Here is a 16606-nt window from a genome sequence, read left to right on the forward strand (position 1 = left end):
TGGCTCTGCCAGCAAGTTCTCCTCCAAGAGACAGAGCCCAACTACCTGGATAACCTGGGGAACGCTGAGGACTCCCATGGCACCTCTTGTTGTCCTGTGGAGCCATTAGGCAGAAAGCTCCTGCAAGAGGTTGTTTCGCATCGATTGCTCCTCTATCGCTATGCCTACAGGGCTGGGCTGTGATTTAGAAAGGGTCCCCTACCTTGGCACAGCCCTCGTCTACCGTTCAGGCAGAATGGATGCAAACCTTGGAGATAAGAGGGATCAGAAATCTGGGCTGGAGACTACCTCTTCGCTCTTTCCACAGCTCCAGCTGCGCGATGCTGGCCCACAGCAGCAGAAAGCTTTCTGTACCCCTTGATGCTTCTCCTCCAAGTCAGGAACCAGCTGCAATCCAACAAGCGGTACTTCAAAAGGTGTTCCGTTGTTTATCTGAGCTCAAAGTACAGCCAGCTTAGCTGGTAGGTTAGGTGACAGGTCCCCAAAAGAGACTTTCTTCCAGCAGCACAGCTCTTCAAAGCGATGCTAGTGCTGCTAGCTGTGCTGAAGCACGCAGGACGGAGGCAAAGCAGCGTGCCAGCAAACACAGCACATCCCAGCCTCCCCGCTTCGTGGCTTCTTGCTCAGCAGGGAGTCAGCTGCATGACCGACCCACACCAGCGATAACTGCAAGAGGACTTCCCACCGGCTCTGGGGAATATGCCAGAGTGGAACTAGTTTATATCCACTTACCCATCCCAAATTCACCACTGCTTGCCCACGTGTCGGCTCTCTTCGCTCATAAAACACGGCCAGCTGGACACTTCTCTACCTGAACAACTGTGACAGCAGATTCCACTGTGGTGCCAAACAAACAGCCAACAGGACAAGCGTATCTAACCACTGCTGACCTTCCAGCGCAGTGAGACTGACAAGCCTCAAAGTTTTATTTTTAATGAGAGATTAAGGCCAAATGAGGAAACAGTTCAGACTGCCTGGCTGGTGAGGTGGGAAGGTGGTTACAGTCTCTCTGAAGCAGGCTGCAGCGAGTTTTAAATACCACACCAAATCAACGTGGCTTGGGTGACCACCCAAGGCTTGGGGCAGAACTATGTGCACGGAGATCAGTATGTAAGAGCTTATGTACAGCACAGAGAGGTCAAGAGCAGTGTTTTTCCTCTGCTTTTTTTAACCAGTGGACAACCCACCTAATGGAAAAAGATCTCCCAAGTACTCCTGCAGTGCTGCCAAACAGCCAGATAAGATTAGTCTAAACAATGTTTACTCCTTCCCCCCCACCCACCCCTAACACCCAAAAGCCTGCAAGGGTGCATGCTTTTTTTTTTTTTTTAATTATTTTTTAAAACGCATTGCACTCATTTCAGGCACTACCTTCTTGTGCAACTGATCACGAGCCTGCCATGCACCACAGGTTGAGAAACTGTGGTAGGAGATGGGGGAGAGGGCACAAGAGCAAGACCTCTGCCCCAGTCCTCAACTTAGCACCTATTCCCCTCTGCAGACTGGGACAACTGGTCTAGTGCGTGGCTGTTCCCCATTTGAAGGGCACAGGATCTGCCCACCTCAGAGGCGTGTACCTTGTCCAGCGCTCTCAGGTCAGTAAGCTCTCACTCGCAAAAGCAACAATTTCTTTTTTATGAAATTTGGAGGTTAGGAGCCCATTCAGAGCACTAACAACAGAGTCAAATATAACACTGTGCACTCACTATGGAGGCATTCACTGCACGGTGGTGGCATGTGGTGCTGTGTAACGTCAGCTTACTAACAGCAGAAGTAGAACAGTTTATATTACCATACTCAAATTCTAGTAGCTTTTCAAAACAATACCATAAATAATTCTGCAGCAGCTTCATGAGGGAAAGATAAGGACAGAAAAATATGGCTGTAGCTGATGGAAAATAGTGGCAGAGCTATCAACTCTGGACCTCCTGCTCAGCGTGAATCGCTGGATAGTCCTTGGAAGCAGAAAAGTAGTATCCACAAGCTTACAGACTGGTGCCAAGGGCAGCAATCTCTGGAAAAAATGCAGAACTAGCACAAAGCAATTGCCCAATATCAGTTCATCTCATTGCTTAGGTGCACCATCACCTGATGCCCTGGCTTCAGAGACTGGCACAGGAGGCAGCAAATCTGTGCCAAGTCAGGCTGAAAACACCCACCCCATTTTGTCAGTCTGTTCCCATTCTCCGATTGTAGCAGGGAATCTGCAGAGGGTGCACAGTTGTGCGTCAGACCCCAGTGGAGACAGGGATACAAATTACCTTTCAGTGTCTCGTCTTTCCCCTCAGACAAAGCTAAGCATATTTGAAAGAACAAACATTTTCACATCGCTTATAGGTCAGAATAAGGATCAACACACGCGGGGAAGAGCAAGCTCAGAATGGTCACAGGCGATAAGTGACTCATGAAATTCTAAGTAGCAAAACGTAAGGCAATCCAGAGAGGAGCTGAAAGTAAAAATAGCAGCTGCAGTTAAAAAGAAAAATTAAGCAAAGACCAGGAGAGATCTGTTAAATCCTGGCTGGAGCTAAACAACGCTGCTTCATTCCTGGACTGGCTGCCACAATGTCTCATTATATACATACACATACATATACACACACACTTCCATATGTTTTGTGTACATACTAGGCATTTTGTTTTGCAAAACACTTAGGAGAAAGGTGAAATAGAAATGCAAGCTATTTGCAGATAACTGGGCCAGAGATGGAAGGAAAATGAGAACTGTGTATAAATATACAGAAGTTATTTGAGAAATTGAGGCTCTGAGCATATTGTACGCAAACTTTGCAGCTGTGACATTTGATTATTAAGAAACCAGAGTGACTCAGTGCCGGCCTAATATTTCTGCAGATTTTAGCAATAAAATAAATGCCACGGTGCTTTCAGGTAAGAGCTCACACTCCCACATCCACATGTTTTTATTGCTCCTATCATCTAAGCAGGGCAGGACATTGACACTCTGTGCTTCCTCCCCTGTTTATGGCATCAAAGAGCAGTAATCTCCAGCTCTTGGCAGGCGTACGGACTGATTAAAAACATACAAAATTTACACAAAGTGTTCTCATGACTTGGGAGCGCAAAACAGTACTTCAAGTACTTCACAATTCCCCTTTGAAAAAGCAGGAATAGACTAAGCAGAAAGTTCCCCTGAAGATATTAAATCCCAGAGGGAAGGGAAAAGTAGCGCAGCAGTGCCAGCAGTTACTGAAATCATAAGCAGCTCAAAACATATTGTCTAGGAGAAAGCAAAAACGGAACCAAACATCTAGCAGGGGAGCGCTTTGGGTCCTCGTAAGCATGCAGGGATATTTACATTAATTGACAAAAGCATTAAGAGCAGCAGCATTCACTAGCTTCAGAAAGCAACTGGGTATTTTTCAGGAGCTGGTTTTGTGCTAACAAACCGCTCAAGTTCAGGAGGTTTGTTTCAACCCCGAAGATGTGGATATTTAGGGATCACGAGCGGAGTTAGTTAATCTCAATGGGAGCACTCAAGCCCAGAGCCAACATGACAGCCCTGTTAACTGCCTCTGATTAGATTCGTGTTCTTCTAGGATGTGCATTTCCATTTTTATTGTACATCACATCGCTCTTGCTCATCCTGCACCAACATGGGATCTGTCCGATCACACAGCAAACACCAAGCAAGGAACAGGCAGTGCCAGAAATACCGGAAAGGTACTGCAAGACACAATGAAACACTGGAAGCTCTCCCAAGAACTGCTCTTTCCACATAGATCCTAGGGTGGTTTAAGTCTGTAAGCAGAGGCACTACCTGCACTGTCAGGAGAGCACTGTCCCTGAGGGAGCATCATTTAATAAACTACAGCAATAATTACCAACGTGAGAAGGGCAGGAAATAAATGCCACGCATATTTGAGAAGGGAGCTGTGGATGAGACAAGTGAGCAAAGATTTGGCAGGAGAAGAGCCACCACACCAAACAAAGGCTTCTGCAAGAGACCCTCAAAGGCAAAAAGGACCACCAGTTTTTAAGGGTTTAAGAAAAGCAGTCTGTGCCTTTCCAGATGACAAATTTGAAACCCACTTTAAAAACCTTTTCTGTTCAGGTTTGTCAGTTGCACTTTAGAAGAGAATACCAAGTTTTCATGTACCTTACACTCAGAGCCATGCTGGGATAAAAGCAATTTGAACAGATTAGAAAGCAACCATTAGCAGTCATTTTTCAGAAGCAGCTTTCTAGAACACATTGATATGCTTCAAGCCATCATGTTATTTGCTGCAAAAAGCCCATGTCATGTTCAAGACCACATTAAGATTTACTAAGATGGAAAGAAAATTTTAGCCTACAGTACTAGAGGAACAAGGAAAGCTGCAAGGACAGCATTTTGGCTTTAAGCTTCAGCATAAAAGTGTAATTTATTAAAGGAAAAGAAACTGTTGGATTCTATACTTCATACAAGCCAGTGACTTACACAGACAATTTGAACTCTGCATGTCATCACCGCAGTGGGAGCTATGCAGTGCTGAGAACAGAAGGGCTGCAAACAAGCTACATGTGTGCTCTAGATGACCGTCTGTCCATTTATGGGCTCTGCCATCTCTGAAATCCTTCATTTCCTCCTCTTTACAGATCAGAGACTGCCACGGCAAATTTCTTCCCTATTAATTCCTACCCCTGTGTTATCCAGAGCTCAAGCTGGCTGAGGACTGCTGGGTTAGGACACCCGTGCTCACTGGAACAGGGAGATCTGGGAGAGAATCATAGAATAGTTTGGGTTGGAAGGTCTGTTTAAAGGCCACCTAGTCCAACCCCTTGCCATGGGCAGGGACATCTTCCACTAGACCAGGTTGCTCAGAGCCCCGTCCAACCCGACCTGGAATGTTTCCAGGGATGGGGCAGCGACCACTGCTCTGGGCAATCTGGGCCAGTGTCTCACCACCCTCAGCATAAAACATTTCTTTCTTAGACCCAGTCTAAGCATCTTTTAGTTTAAAGCCATTACCCCTTGTCCTATCACAACAGACCCTGATAAAAAGTCCATCCCCATCTCTCCCGTAGGCCCCCTTTAAGTACTGGAAGGGGCTCTAAGGTCTCCCTAGAGCTTTCTCTTCTCCAGGCTGAACACCCCCACCTCTCCCAGCCTGTCCTCCCAACAGAGGGGCTCCCGCCCATGGAGCATCTCCGGGGCCTCCTCTGGCCCCGCTCCTCCACCAGGTCCATGTCTCTCCTGTGCTGAGGCCCCCGAGCTGGAGGCAGCACTGCAGGGGGGGTCTCCCTAGAGCAGAGCAGAGCGCAGCAGAGGGGCACAATCCCCTCCCTCACCCTGCTGGCCACGCTGCTGGGGATGCAGCCCGGAGAGAATAGGATCTTGTCTCATTTACAAGGTTGTGAATGCTCCCGGTTCAGCTGGGACAAAGGCTTGCCTCTGGAGCTATCTGTAATGCCAAAACCACCGGTATCAGGCACCGCACACCGAGTCTGCCTCCGAGAGCGGCGGTGCAGAGATCAGGCTGGCCCAGAGGAAGGGGCCGAGACGTCACTCAGCCCTGGCTGTCCAGATAAAGCCGGGCAGGGGCAACAGAAATGGGAACCAGACAAAGAAAAACAAACCTCTTCCTGCAGCCGGGTGGGAGCTTCCCCGGGTCCTAGCGCTCCTCTTGGCATTTCCACTCCCCAGCTCCGTCCTCCCTCCGCAGCAGAACTGAGCGCTGCTTTGCTAAGCCAACTCTCGTCTACCATCGACTGTTTATTCAACCTGAAACCTCAGCTGCGCGCTGCTTCGCCCGGGGGGTAACCTGCGCTTCCAGCAGCCCTCAGCCGACCGACAGCAGCAAGGCAGGCCCTAGAGCAAGTGCCAGCCTTTTGGGGAGCTCAGTGAGAAAAAAAGGATGTTTTCAGCCACTCAAACAAAGACTCATAAGGCCAGGGAAGCATGTTGGAAGGTCTGATGAGTCCAGAATAAGACAGTCGCAACACAGCAGGTATAAGCAAGCTGATGGAGGGAAAGCTGCTGTACTAAAAGGTAGACAGCAAAAGCAACATTAGAAGGGACAAAGCAATCTGAGCAGAAAATAACCCCCTCCACACCCACCCACTGCCCTTGCCAAGTTCACAAGGAGAAAGGCCATCCTTGTGGTGTCAGTTCTGAAAACGCAGCTGGGCCAACTCTGATCCCAGGCTGCCTTTTACTCCCGCCTATCCCAACCAGCACTGAATAGCCTCCAAGTCAAACCACCACAAGGTCAACCCTACCACCTTCCACGCAACTAACTGGAGCCTAAATCAGCAGCGCTACGAATATACAAGAGCCTGCCCGACATTTAGCTGCATTGGCTTCACAGGCTACTGGAAAAAAAGTTTGGTTTTGCTTCAAGCAAGCAACCTTGATTTTTGATACACACTGGAAGAACATCAGGAGAGAGAAAAATAATCTCGAGTAGACTAGCACCAAAGCAATTAACAACAAGGAAACTGGGTTTTATATGCTTTCTGAAAGTTGTCTGTAGCCAGCACACATTTAAGAATACCAACATGATAGTATCCTGATCTGCATCAGTTTGTGCCACTTGAGAAGTGGGGAGGGAAAAATGACTGGCACCAAATAACATACTATGCATCTCGTAAACAGTCTGCAACCTGAGGTTTATAGCAAGTTTCAGAGCTGACTTAAGAGGAAGGAGAAGAGGGTTCGCATAGCTGCAGCAATACTGCATTGTTACTCAGCTGCGTGCACACGGCTGTGGTTCAGTTAAGGTCTCAACAGCAAAAAAGAAAGGTAAAGGACAGCGTAAAAACAGCGTCGCTCTTTCCCAAATGGCACAGTTCACATTTGGAAAGAGACACTATTTCTCACACCAGAGAGAGAGATCCTAAATAGAAGGCACTCTTAGCATAAGAGTCTATTTTAAGAAAGCAACCAATACTTATCAACTCCAAATCAGGATGTTGATATTGGAAAGGACCCATCTCGTCCAACCCATATAGTCAAGTTTCCACATCAGTTCTCCTCAAGCTGTTTTCTCCATTCTGTAGAGTCCTCCAGTGGCTTGAGCCACAAGCACACCCTTCCGATGGAGAAACGCCATGTCACTGAGTTACCAGTGCTTATTTCATAAGCCAGAATAGAGATGTTGGAACTTCATGAATCTGCTCCAGTTTTTCAAGCAGTATTGGCTATTTTATTTAAAGCTTAAGTGACTGGAATAAAGTTAAGTACCAGGAGACATCTGAGTTGGATCACTGTTACCCAAGGACAAAGATAGGATGGATACAGTCTAAAAAACATTTCCTTATCAAACTTCCTATTTGCTCTCGAAGGTTTGACAAGCCTGACCAGTCTACCCAGCTGCAATTTTTCTGGTGATAGGTCCCTGCTTCTACGGTCTTCCACATATGCATCACCTAGTCCAAGAGGACACAGGTTTCAGCTCCCGCCTTCACTTCCATCCACATTTGGGCAAGAGGTCCCAAAAGCTAGGTTCCCCCCAAGATTATGAACATGCACTGTGGTCTTTGCTCTCTGTACTACATGAGTCATTTTATATAAACAGGCTCCAGCACTTGCTGTGGTATCCTGCATCTTACCCACGAATGGCTGTTATTAAAAAAGCACAAGGCAGAGAGACTCAGTTCATCAACACACAAACGTGACCAAATCACATTTCCAGCTCCCAGCCCTCAAGCCAAAAGACCAAACTTCCTCTCTGTTTGGCATGTGGTATCTGGAAGTCTACAGTAAAAACATTCTGCAGACTTGAAGTAAAGACCTTATGATTGCACCAAGGGTTGCAGCAACTTCACCTGCAACAATGCTGCAAGCAATAGCATCTCTCCTGCATAAACATTAAAAGGGTTTTGACTGAAAGTGAGTATTGGTTACCTATAGACGGGGATTTGAAAGGGTATTTATCAGGAAGGTCGACTCTAACTTTCCATACTCCACCTTCATATGGTGCTGCAATGAAAGAAATGCAGGTATTAGACACTTCATAACTCAGGAGAGAATAAATAGAACTACAGCATTAAGGAAAACACATCTTTGGAAGATTACTTAGTTCCATCAGGGGGTAAGATTTCATATCAAACCTCCTACGGTAAAAGCCTTTTTCCTGTGCTGCCTGACAAGAAATACATGATTTTAACTGATACTGCAGAAGATCTTGGCACAAAGACACAAAAGCCTTATTAAAAACAGAGACTTTAGAATAATCTACTTACCTTTAGAGATGTTACTAAATTAAGACACAGTGGAGACCTGACTTGTGATCTAGTCACTAGAAAAGCCATCTTAATTACAAACTCTGCAACAATTCAGATGAATGATGCAAAATTTATGAGCCAGGTCTAGAAAAAACTAAGGATCAACAAAAGCGGTGCTGAAGGCCATAGCAGAGGGCTTAGCTGTCCAAAGGCGGTATCCAGCTCTGCTCAGCTCCAAGGGAGGTGGTTCATCTGCATTAATGCTCACACTTGTATTTCTCCCCACCCTTGAGAGAGCAGCCTTCAAAACACTGCTACCCTTTGATTTCTCAACCCCACTTAGATTTGCTCATCTCTTCTTCCACTCCAGAAGAATGTGTCATTTCACTGTTCCCCACCATGAGCCATTAGTTTATTTTTATAGAAGGGCTGGGTCATATACTTACTTCCTTGTGGTCCATAAAACTTCACAACAAATTCATTGAGTCCTCCTAAGATTGTGACTTCGTGTTTGCTTTCAATACTGATACATCAAGTAAAGGAAAACATTTAGTCAGGGAAACAAAACCCATTTATTCAGATATGGGTAATTTGCTAGAAGCCTGTCACACCAAATAGTTTAAAACCAAATATTCAAAATATTCTACAACATGCAATTTAAGCGTCTTGACACATCTAAGTGACCACACCACCACAATGACGTTAGTAAAAGCCAATTCTACACACTGAAGAATCCCTCCCTTTGCATTGAGCAATCTTGAGATGATGCCTCCCTTCCCTTTAGAGCTGCTTAGTGTTTTCCACCTACTTTTGCAGAGCGTGAGCTCCAATTTAAGAAAATGCCGAGTCCCTATCAGCAACGTATTTGGAAACATATTTGGGCTACAGAGGGGAGCTAAAATCCAGGAACAGCAACAGCTCCAAAGCCTCAGTGAACACAGACATGAACCCCAGGGGCAAGGCTCAGAGGTGAGGCCAGGACTCGGAGAGATCTCTCTCCTTTCCAGCTCTCGGGAGACGAGCCACAAAGCAGAAAGTCACCCTTGCCAACTGCTCACATTAAATGTTTACTCTCCTGCCCAGATTAGAGGAGCAGAACTCGCCCCAGTCCCTGCTCTGACAAACGCGAGAGCTGATGAATTCAATTCTCCTTGGCTGCCTTCGGCGCTGTCAGATGGCCTCCCACAGCTACGATGCAAATTATGGCAATCTCATGTTAATTTGACTTGCAAGACCAAAAAACTCTGTGTCTTCAGAGAGATGGCAGAAGGGCGAGATTATGAGGCACTGTTACAGTGCAAAAAGAACAACTGTATTTCTCAACATTTAAAGGAAAGACTCAAAGCGCCAGTGCTTTGGGAAGAAGGGAATACAAGGGAAACACAAGAAATCTTCATTTCAAGTAAGGCTCAGTTCAGACAATTAACGGCGATGTTTCAGGACCCAAGCTCGCTGAAGAATTCTGCTATAAATCAGGGTTAATGGATTGTGAATAATATCCTACAGCAATTACTTTTAATCAATAATCTTAATATGAATTACGAGGGAAGCATCAGAAAAAAAACACAGCAGGAGAAAAATCAAAGGTTTATTCCCACCTGAACTTCAGACTGCTTCAGCTCTGCACCACAGAGGCTGTCCCCATTTGAGGGAAAGTGGCAACAGCACAGAATATCTAATAAAAGATCCTTAACATCTCAGCAGCAAGCTTGGCAGAAACACTCAGGCCAAGAGGAACTGAAGCCAGGTTCCCTTTTACAACCAAGATTTTTCACCCTGATGCAAAAGGTTTTCTGCTTTCAAGGCACAAAATTTGCCCAGGAAGCTCTCCACTTTGCAGCCATCACACAGACCCCCTTGCACCTTCAGGGCACGGAGCAAACAGGCACTTGTGTGCCTGGGCACACACATACACGATCCCTTAAATACTTCCAACCCACCAGGAATGTAACTGCCTGGGATCTACCACCAGGAACAAAAAATTCTTAGCTCAGACCTATCCCCGATCTCACATTATGACCCATGAAGTCTGCTTAAGGTGCGCCACAAACTACTTTAAGAGGCTCCTGTTTCCAGAAGTGCCAATTCAATCCCAACAGTCTGTGTACATAGTCGTACGCATGAGATCCAAGTCCCATCTGCAGAGTCCGTCAGGATTTATTACAGTTCCTCAAGTACAATGACTCCCAGATTGGACAGAGTTTTCCCACAGTGCCAGCTCCAAAGAGTTTGGATGCAATAACCTCCTTCCCCTCATTCTCATGGGGAGGGAGAAAAGTTTATAGCGGTTTGTTTTGGCTGAAGAGTTTTCTTGGTTCAGCATAAGCTGCTCTGCCCTACAGTTAAATGGCAAGTAGCTCACTGCACCTGGCAGTCACCCAAGAGCAGCTCACAAAGGGCAGATCGATGCCTAACTGCCCCAAAGCGCAACTGATTTCTCTGCCAAAAGCCAAGGGGCATCTCTGGGAAAAGCTACATCCCTCCAGGTTTGCTGAGAGTAGCTTAGCACCGAAGTATTGCAGCTTGCTTCAGACCTGATGTTAAGAGACGTTTGTCACCAAATCTTTTCATGTCATCCAGTACCGTGACAGTAAGTTTTAAATATAGGCTCAACTGAGTTTAAGTTCCTTTGAAAACGTCCACATTCATCTCCTGGATAACTATTCCAGGTTCAGAAATGGGCTCTTACACAAACTCGCCGTGTATGATGATGCCCCAGAGTGAAACGTTTAATACTGAAGTATGTTAACACTTACAGCAGCTTCGCGGATCAGGTTAAATACAAATGGTTTTACTTAGGACTAAATCAAGTACCACTTAATAAAAAACAGCTCTCCCAGCCTGATCTTCAGAGCAAGCTTCTGAGCAGCTGCAGCTTATATGCTCTTCGGCTCCGCAAGTTAATACCAACCATAAATTAAAGCAGAGCTTTCTGCACTCAGACTCAGTCCTAGTGTTCCCAAGTTCAAAAAAAAAAAAAATATTAGTAAGCAATGTGGGGCCATATTTGATTATTCTCCCCATTGCTGCAAGGACCTAACATTCCTACCAAAAAATGCAGCGAGTGAATTAGGTTCACAAAAGGGATATGTATTAGGATGTGGATGCTGCATTTGGGAACAACCACATTGTTTATTAACATGATACAAGAGCTTGGGGACAGACTGAACGCAAAGTGAGTTTCAGCAATAAAGCCCTTGTATCAACACAGGGGAAATCTCTGGAAATGCACAAGCAGAACTGAGGAAGCCCTCTTTCCTGGGCATGAAGTGAATTCCATGTGAGCCCCCACTTTCTAACACAAGTGGGGTGAACCGCCTTCCCCTTCTCCACCAAGTTTTCTCTAAAGGTAGAGATGCTCAGGAATTTGAAATCTTGAAATCCCACTAAGAAAATGATTGAGAGCGCTAGCGGGAGGAGCACATGGAGCAATTACAACAAAAAGAACATTTACACCCTACAAGTTCGTTCCATCTCCAGGAAGTGTTCAGAAAAGGAAACATTTATTGCACAAGCCAGGACTCCAGGAAGACCTCAAGGCTTCTCCATCCCACAAAGCCGTACCAGGGAACCCTCTAGCAGCACAAGGGAAGAGCACGGGGGAGCAGCAGAAGGGACTTGACACATTTGGAGGACTGGTCCTCCAGACCACATCCCCAGAGAAAGCTCCGCCAAGGCCAAGGGCAATGTATCTCCGAGTAAAGAACGCAGGCTCTGACCCAACTATTTTCTCAGCTCAGACAGATTTTTTCCATAAGGCAAAAGTCTTACAACCAAATCCCAAATGAATCCCATTCCAAACACACCAGCAATTAATCAGCTGTCTCAGATCCAAGAAAGAGTTGCCAGTTTGGAGACCCACAGGACTTAAGGAACCCAGTTGTGCCTAGGGCACAACAAACCCCCTCCTCTCCTGCACTCAGAGCTAGACAGGGCCTGGTGCCAGATCCTGCAGAAAGCCCAAGTAGCTCCCAGGAAGGAAGGAGAAATGTCCCAGGTCTTCAGAAAACAGAGTACAGCTTGAGGAAGCCCCAGGAAGAGAACATCGAGACTTTGGAGCAAGATTTCCACAATCAAGGTGACCAGACTGTTCACAGCAACCACTGCACATTTCTCCCAGGATATCTACGTTTGCACCTGGGATTCCCATCCACCTCATTCAGGAGAAGGCGCTCCTGTGAGTGTTCAGGACTTCAAAGACACAGTCAGCACTTATGGGGAAGACCATAAACCCCTCACCTTGTTTTACTCTACCCTGTCCAGACAAATTTCACTATGCGTACGCTGTCTGTTACTATGCTCATCATCATTCAGATTTGCAGAACAAGAATGAGCAGGTAATGGATAAAGACTGCAACATCCTTAATTCTGGTGGCAATCCAGTGGTTCATACTGGTACAAGCAGCCTGCCTTCTTTCCACAGCAGGGCACACGGCTACACATGTGTATACGGGGTCAAGATTACAGAGCTACAAAACCAGCCTGTAACACATCACGTGCGCTAAAATGTTTAACAAAAATACAACCAAATCCCTTTTGAGAGTCTCAGCTTGCACCTACTAGTCCAGGTGACGTATGGCCTTGCTGCTTTTATCTCTTTATCATCTCAGTATACCAATTCAACTTTGTGTCAAATATAGTCAGTGTAAAAGTCAAGAGAAAAGAGAAAAATCTGGATACAAGTCAGGTTTCTAACGGATAAGAAGTTCAAAAGCTTTACCTTAAGACCACAGAAACTAGAAGGGAGTCCTGAGGACCTGAAGATAAATTATCTTAGTCCCAAGTTTATTATGAGAATTTTAAAGACAGTAAGTGTCGAAAATATTTAGGTGATGATATGGAAAGCAAGCTTATTTTCAAATATCAGTTCAGAAGGGGTTGCTAGGAGAGAGACAGAAGGGAATTTTTCTGCAGCTGATTACAGACTCCCTATATAGTGCCTGAAATGTGCCAGAAGCGCAAAGGCCAACCTCTCCATGTATTAGCATTACAGTAACATCCAGAGCCCCCTATCAAGATCAAGGCTCTATTGTTCAGGGTTGGGCTCGTAGGAAATTGTTTCTTCGGTTAGAATGAAAAGTGATTTAAAGCATTTTGCCTATTCTGCATTGGGACAAAAAACACAAAACCTTTCAAATCTGGAGAGTGAGAGACTGCCCAACCATCAGTCAGAAATAGACTGGCCACTGTGGATTTGCCTGTTCCAGGGTCGAGTTCCCATTCCCTCATCCTTGTACGGGGCCACCCACCACCATAGGGTTTGATGTCCCCTGCAGTAATAAAAAAAAAATTGTTAGGATTCAACTTCACACCCAGATCTCCCCAAATCCCAGATGAACATCACAGCCAACAGATGGCTAGTCTGCTTGCAGGGTTGAGTGACTTTTTTCCTGGCAAACATTTAGCCTTAAAAAAAAACCCCACACCCTTCATTAAGTTTCTTTAAAATTACCATAAGTTATAAGCTTTGGCATTTTCCAGCTAAAAATATTTCACTAAAAATATTTTGCATGCCTAGTGACACAAGTGGCCATGTGCACCCTGCCCCAAAGTGGCAGACAAAGTAGAAAGCTGGAGTGTCCCACGAAAAAATAAAGCTGTATATTTATCCACATGCACCTCAATACAAGTTGCAGATAGGTCGATGGTCATTACCAGAAAGCTAATTCCTGCCTTCTAAGGATCTCTGCCATGTCTTCTCTTACTTATGGAGACTCGTCTGTGGCTATCTTTCCAGGTGAAGGACCTCACCGGAGAAGACATTCTGAATTTGATGGACAATGGTAAGACCACATCTGTGTATATTTCAAACAAAAGAAATCATCCAGCTCTGCTACCTAAGCAGCTGAGAACCTTTGAGGACATAATTCACCATCTGCATTTTTCGTGACAAAGGGTGTTTTAAAAATAAGATTAAATACAGTTGATTTTTTCTTTCACGAAGAGCTTTGCAGGCAGCGAGTGCTGCTACACCACCCATGCGATACAAGTGCAGCCACTCCAGCTGCTGGTGGTACAGAAAGCACCGCTCGCTCTGCTTGTTCGAGGCAGAGGTGTGAATTCTTCTGAAGTCTTTGCAAACAGAATTTTGCAACGTAAATAGCCTCTAATATTGGGACTGATGGTTATTCGTGTTTATTTTCTTACAAAGGTGAATGAGTTCCACTCTAAGAAGCACTTCCACAACCTGCAGTTATCTGTAAGGAGCCCTATGATTTAGCAGCGTTACCGGTTACGCTGATGCGTGGGCAGCAAAAGGGCAAGTTCAGCTCAGTTGCCTCCCTCCCTCCAAGCCTTCGTAGGCTGCCTTGCCTCCTCTAAACTCCGTGCCTTTATCTGATACAAGTTACCCAAGGTACCAGTTGCACACGCAAAACCACAGCCAGCACCAGAACTTTGATGCTTTAAGCATTCGTATCTTCCCCAAGTAAATGTCCCTGCCCTTAACTCATATTTAACTTTCTTCACACTTCTCTGTCTATCTCTGCAGCGCACCAGAAGAAAGGACACTTAGTCAGAAGCAAAAAAGGTTATAAAGAAAACAAAAAAAAAAAATCTCTTGTGGTTTCAAGCAGCAAGAGGCAGTACTTTTTAGTCACCCTCTCTTGCAAACTTCTTGAGAACTCCAGGCTAAACCCATTCAGATTATTAAAATCCACTGGTTTTCCCCCAAGCTAGTTATTCTCGTTGCCACAGGGCACCGCTGACAGTTTCCAGCTTCAAGCAAAGGGGTTTTCTAGCACCAGAAATAGGTTCGCTATTTGCCAGGGATGCTGTGTTGCACAGTTTCTGGTGCTGGTATCCACAGCCCCATGCTCTGCACCAGCCCCAAGAAGGGAAGACACCACTGGGGCAAACTGCATTTTATCTTCAGGTACCTGGGGCAAATCTCAATCTTTCTTTGTCTGAACTGGGCTTGCCCAGGAATCCCACAGCTTTAAAAGACACAAAACTCACTTAAATCCTACATTGTAAAGGACAACACATCACTTGTGGGCAATCGTGGAAAGCTCTGAAGACCACCAGCTTTCCCATCCCTTCACACTCCTTACCACTGCAACAAGTGAACTGTGGATGGCACTACGCAGAGGTGGTTTCACTCGTTGCAAGATGACGGCCAGTTATGATTACAGCCAAAAAAGCTCTGGAAGCGAGTGAATAGCAAATGAATAACTGAAGAGCAACCTGTGCTGGGTTGCTGAGTTTTTATTTTATTGCACACAGGCGTTTTCTCATTAGAAATGCAGTTTTGCTTTTAAAAAACCCTACCATGTTACTGCTTCTCTACAAGATTTTAACCAAGATGAGAAATCACATAAGAAAGAGCATTCTTAAGTTATTCTGCACACACCCTTCACAATTTCACATCAAGGATGGCAAATTTCCCTAAGATAAACACCCTAGTCACCAGCAACCCCATCAAAAGGCACTTTCCAAGCACAGCCACATATACTGAAAGACACCTCGTGAGTGTGATCAGGGATTTTGGGAGAAGGAACCGCTGCTCCAGCAAGCACTCCAGTCTGGCTTGCTTTCTTTGAAGCTCTTGATTTATATCTGGCCGCTCTCCACTAAACTTTGTGCCAAGAAACTGGAGTAATAAAGAAAAGGTAGAAGGAAAAGCCAGCTTTCCTCAGAAGACACTTTGCACACGAGTTGCCTGCTATGAACCAGTTAGAAACTAAATCAGCATTTTTCCTACAGAGAGGGTAATCCAGGCTTCAAACTAGGTCTTCCCTCATCAGAAGTGAGGGGAACCACCACAAGAAGACAACAAAGTACACCGCATACCATGCTGCCTTCTTCCTTCAGGAAACAAACTCATTTATTGCTCTTCCCAACTCTGTGCTGTTCCCTTGAAAAGCTTCAACTTGTTTAGAAGGGGAGAGCAGACAGATATATATATTTTTTTTGCCATAGAGAAAAAAAGATTGGAATAACCTCATTTAAAACTGTGTTCTCAAGTTTCCACCGGATGGGGCAACATTTAATTGCAGCAGTGGCACCACGACCTCCTTCACAATCAGATTAGAGGGGAACGCAATCAGTGTCATTTTGATAGTAGATAACAAGTGCTGTAGCCAAACTCCAGTTTTGCGGTACTGATTACTGTGCAATTCATTTCCATTTACAGACCAGGAAGAACACAATGTGTACAAGCACCAGGCCCTCGTTTTACCAGGTATCGTTAGCCAAGCACAATTCTGGACGAGAACATGTACAGGCCCAGGGTGACATCTGATTTGCATCCCAGAGGAGCTTTGCTTGCGAGATGACTGTGTTTCAGTGCTACACATTGTGCTGGGCAGTCCCAGGAGCAGCACATTGGAGGGAAACAGCTTGAAACCATTTAAACCTGACCTACACAAAGGTTGTTGAGGTGCTGCTCAAGAAAGGCAAGGAGATGCATGAGTCAAGTTGAGAAGAAGCTGGCACACAA

General features: G+C 45.5%; 1 protein-coding gene across 1 annotated transcript in view; it reads right to left on the reverse strand.

Moving 5' to 3' along the window:
• Positions 1-16606, reverse strand: part of UBE2H (ubiquitin conjugating enzyme E2 H) — a 54541-nt gene that overhangs the window by 17707 nt on the left and 20228 nt on the right. Inside the window, exons 2-3 of the mRNA XM_082488409.1 lie at positions 8613-8689; positions 7847-7921 (exon numbers count right to left, since the gene is read on the reverse strand). Of these exons, the coding sequence (XP_082344535.1) occupies positions 7847-7921; positions 8613-8689 (152 nt within the window). The remainder of the gene's footprint in view (positions 1-7846; positions 7922-8612; positions 8690-16606) is intronic.

This window comes from Vanellus vanellus, assembly GCF_965231255.1.
Source record: "Vanellus vanellus genome assembly, chromosome: 1".
Classification (NCBI taxonomy): Eukaryota; Metazoa; Chordata; class Aves; order Charadriiformes; family Charadriidae; genus Vanellus; species Vanellus vanellus.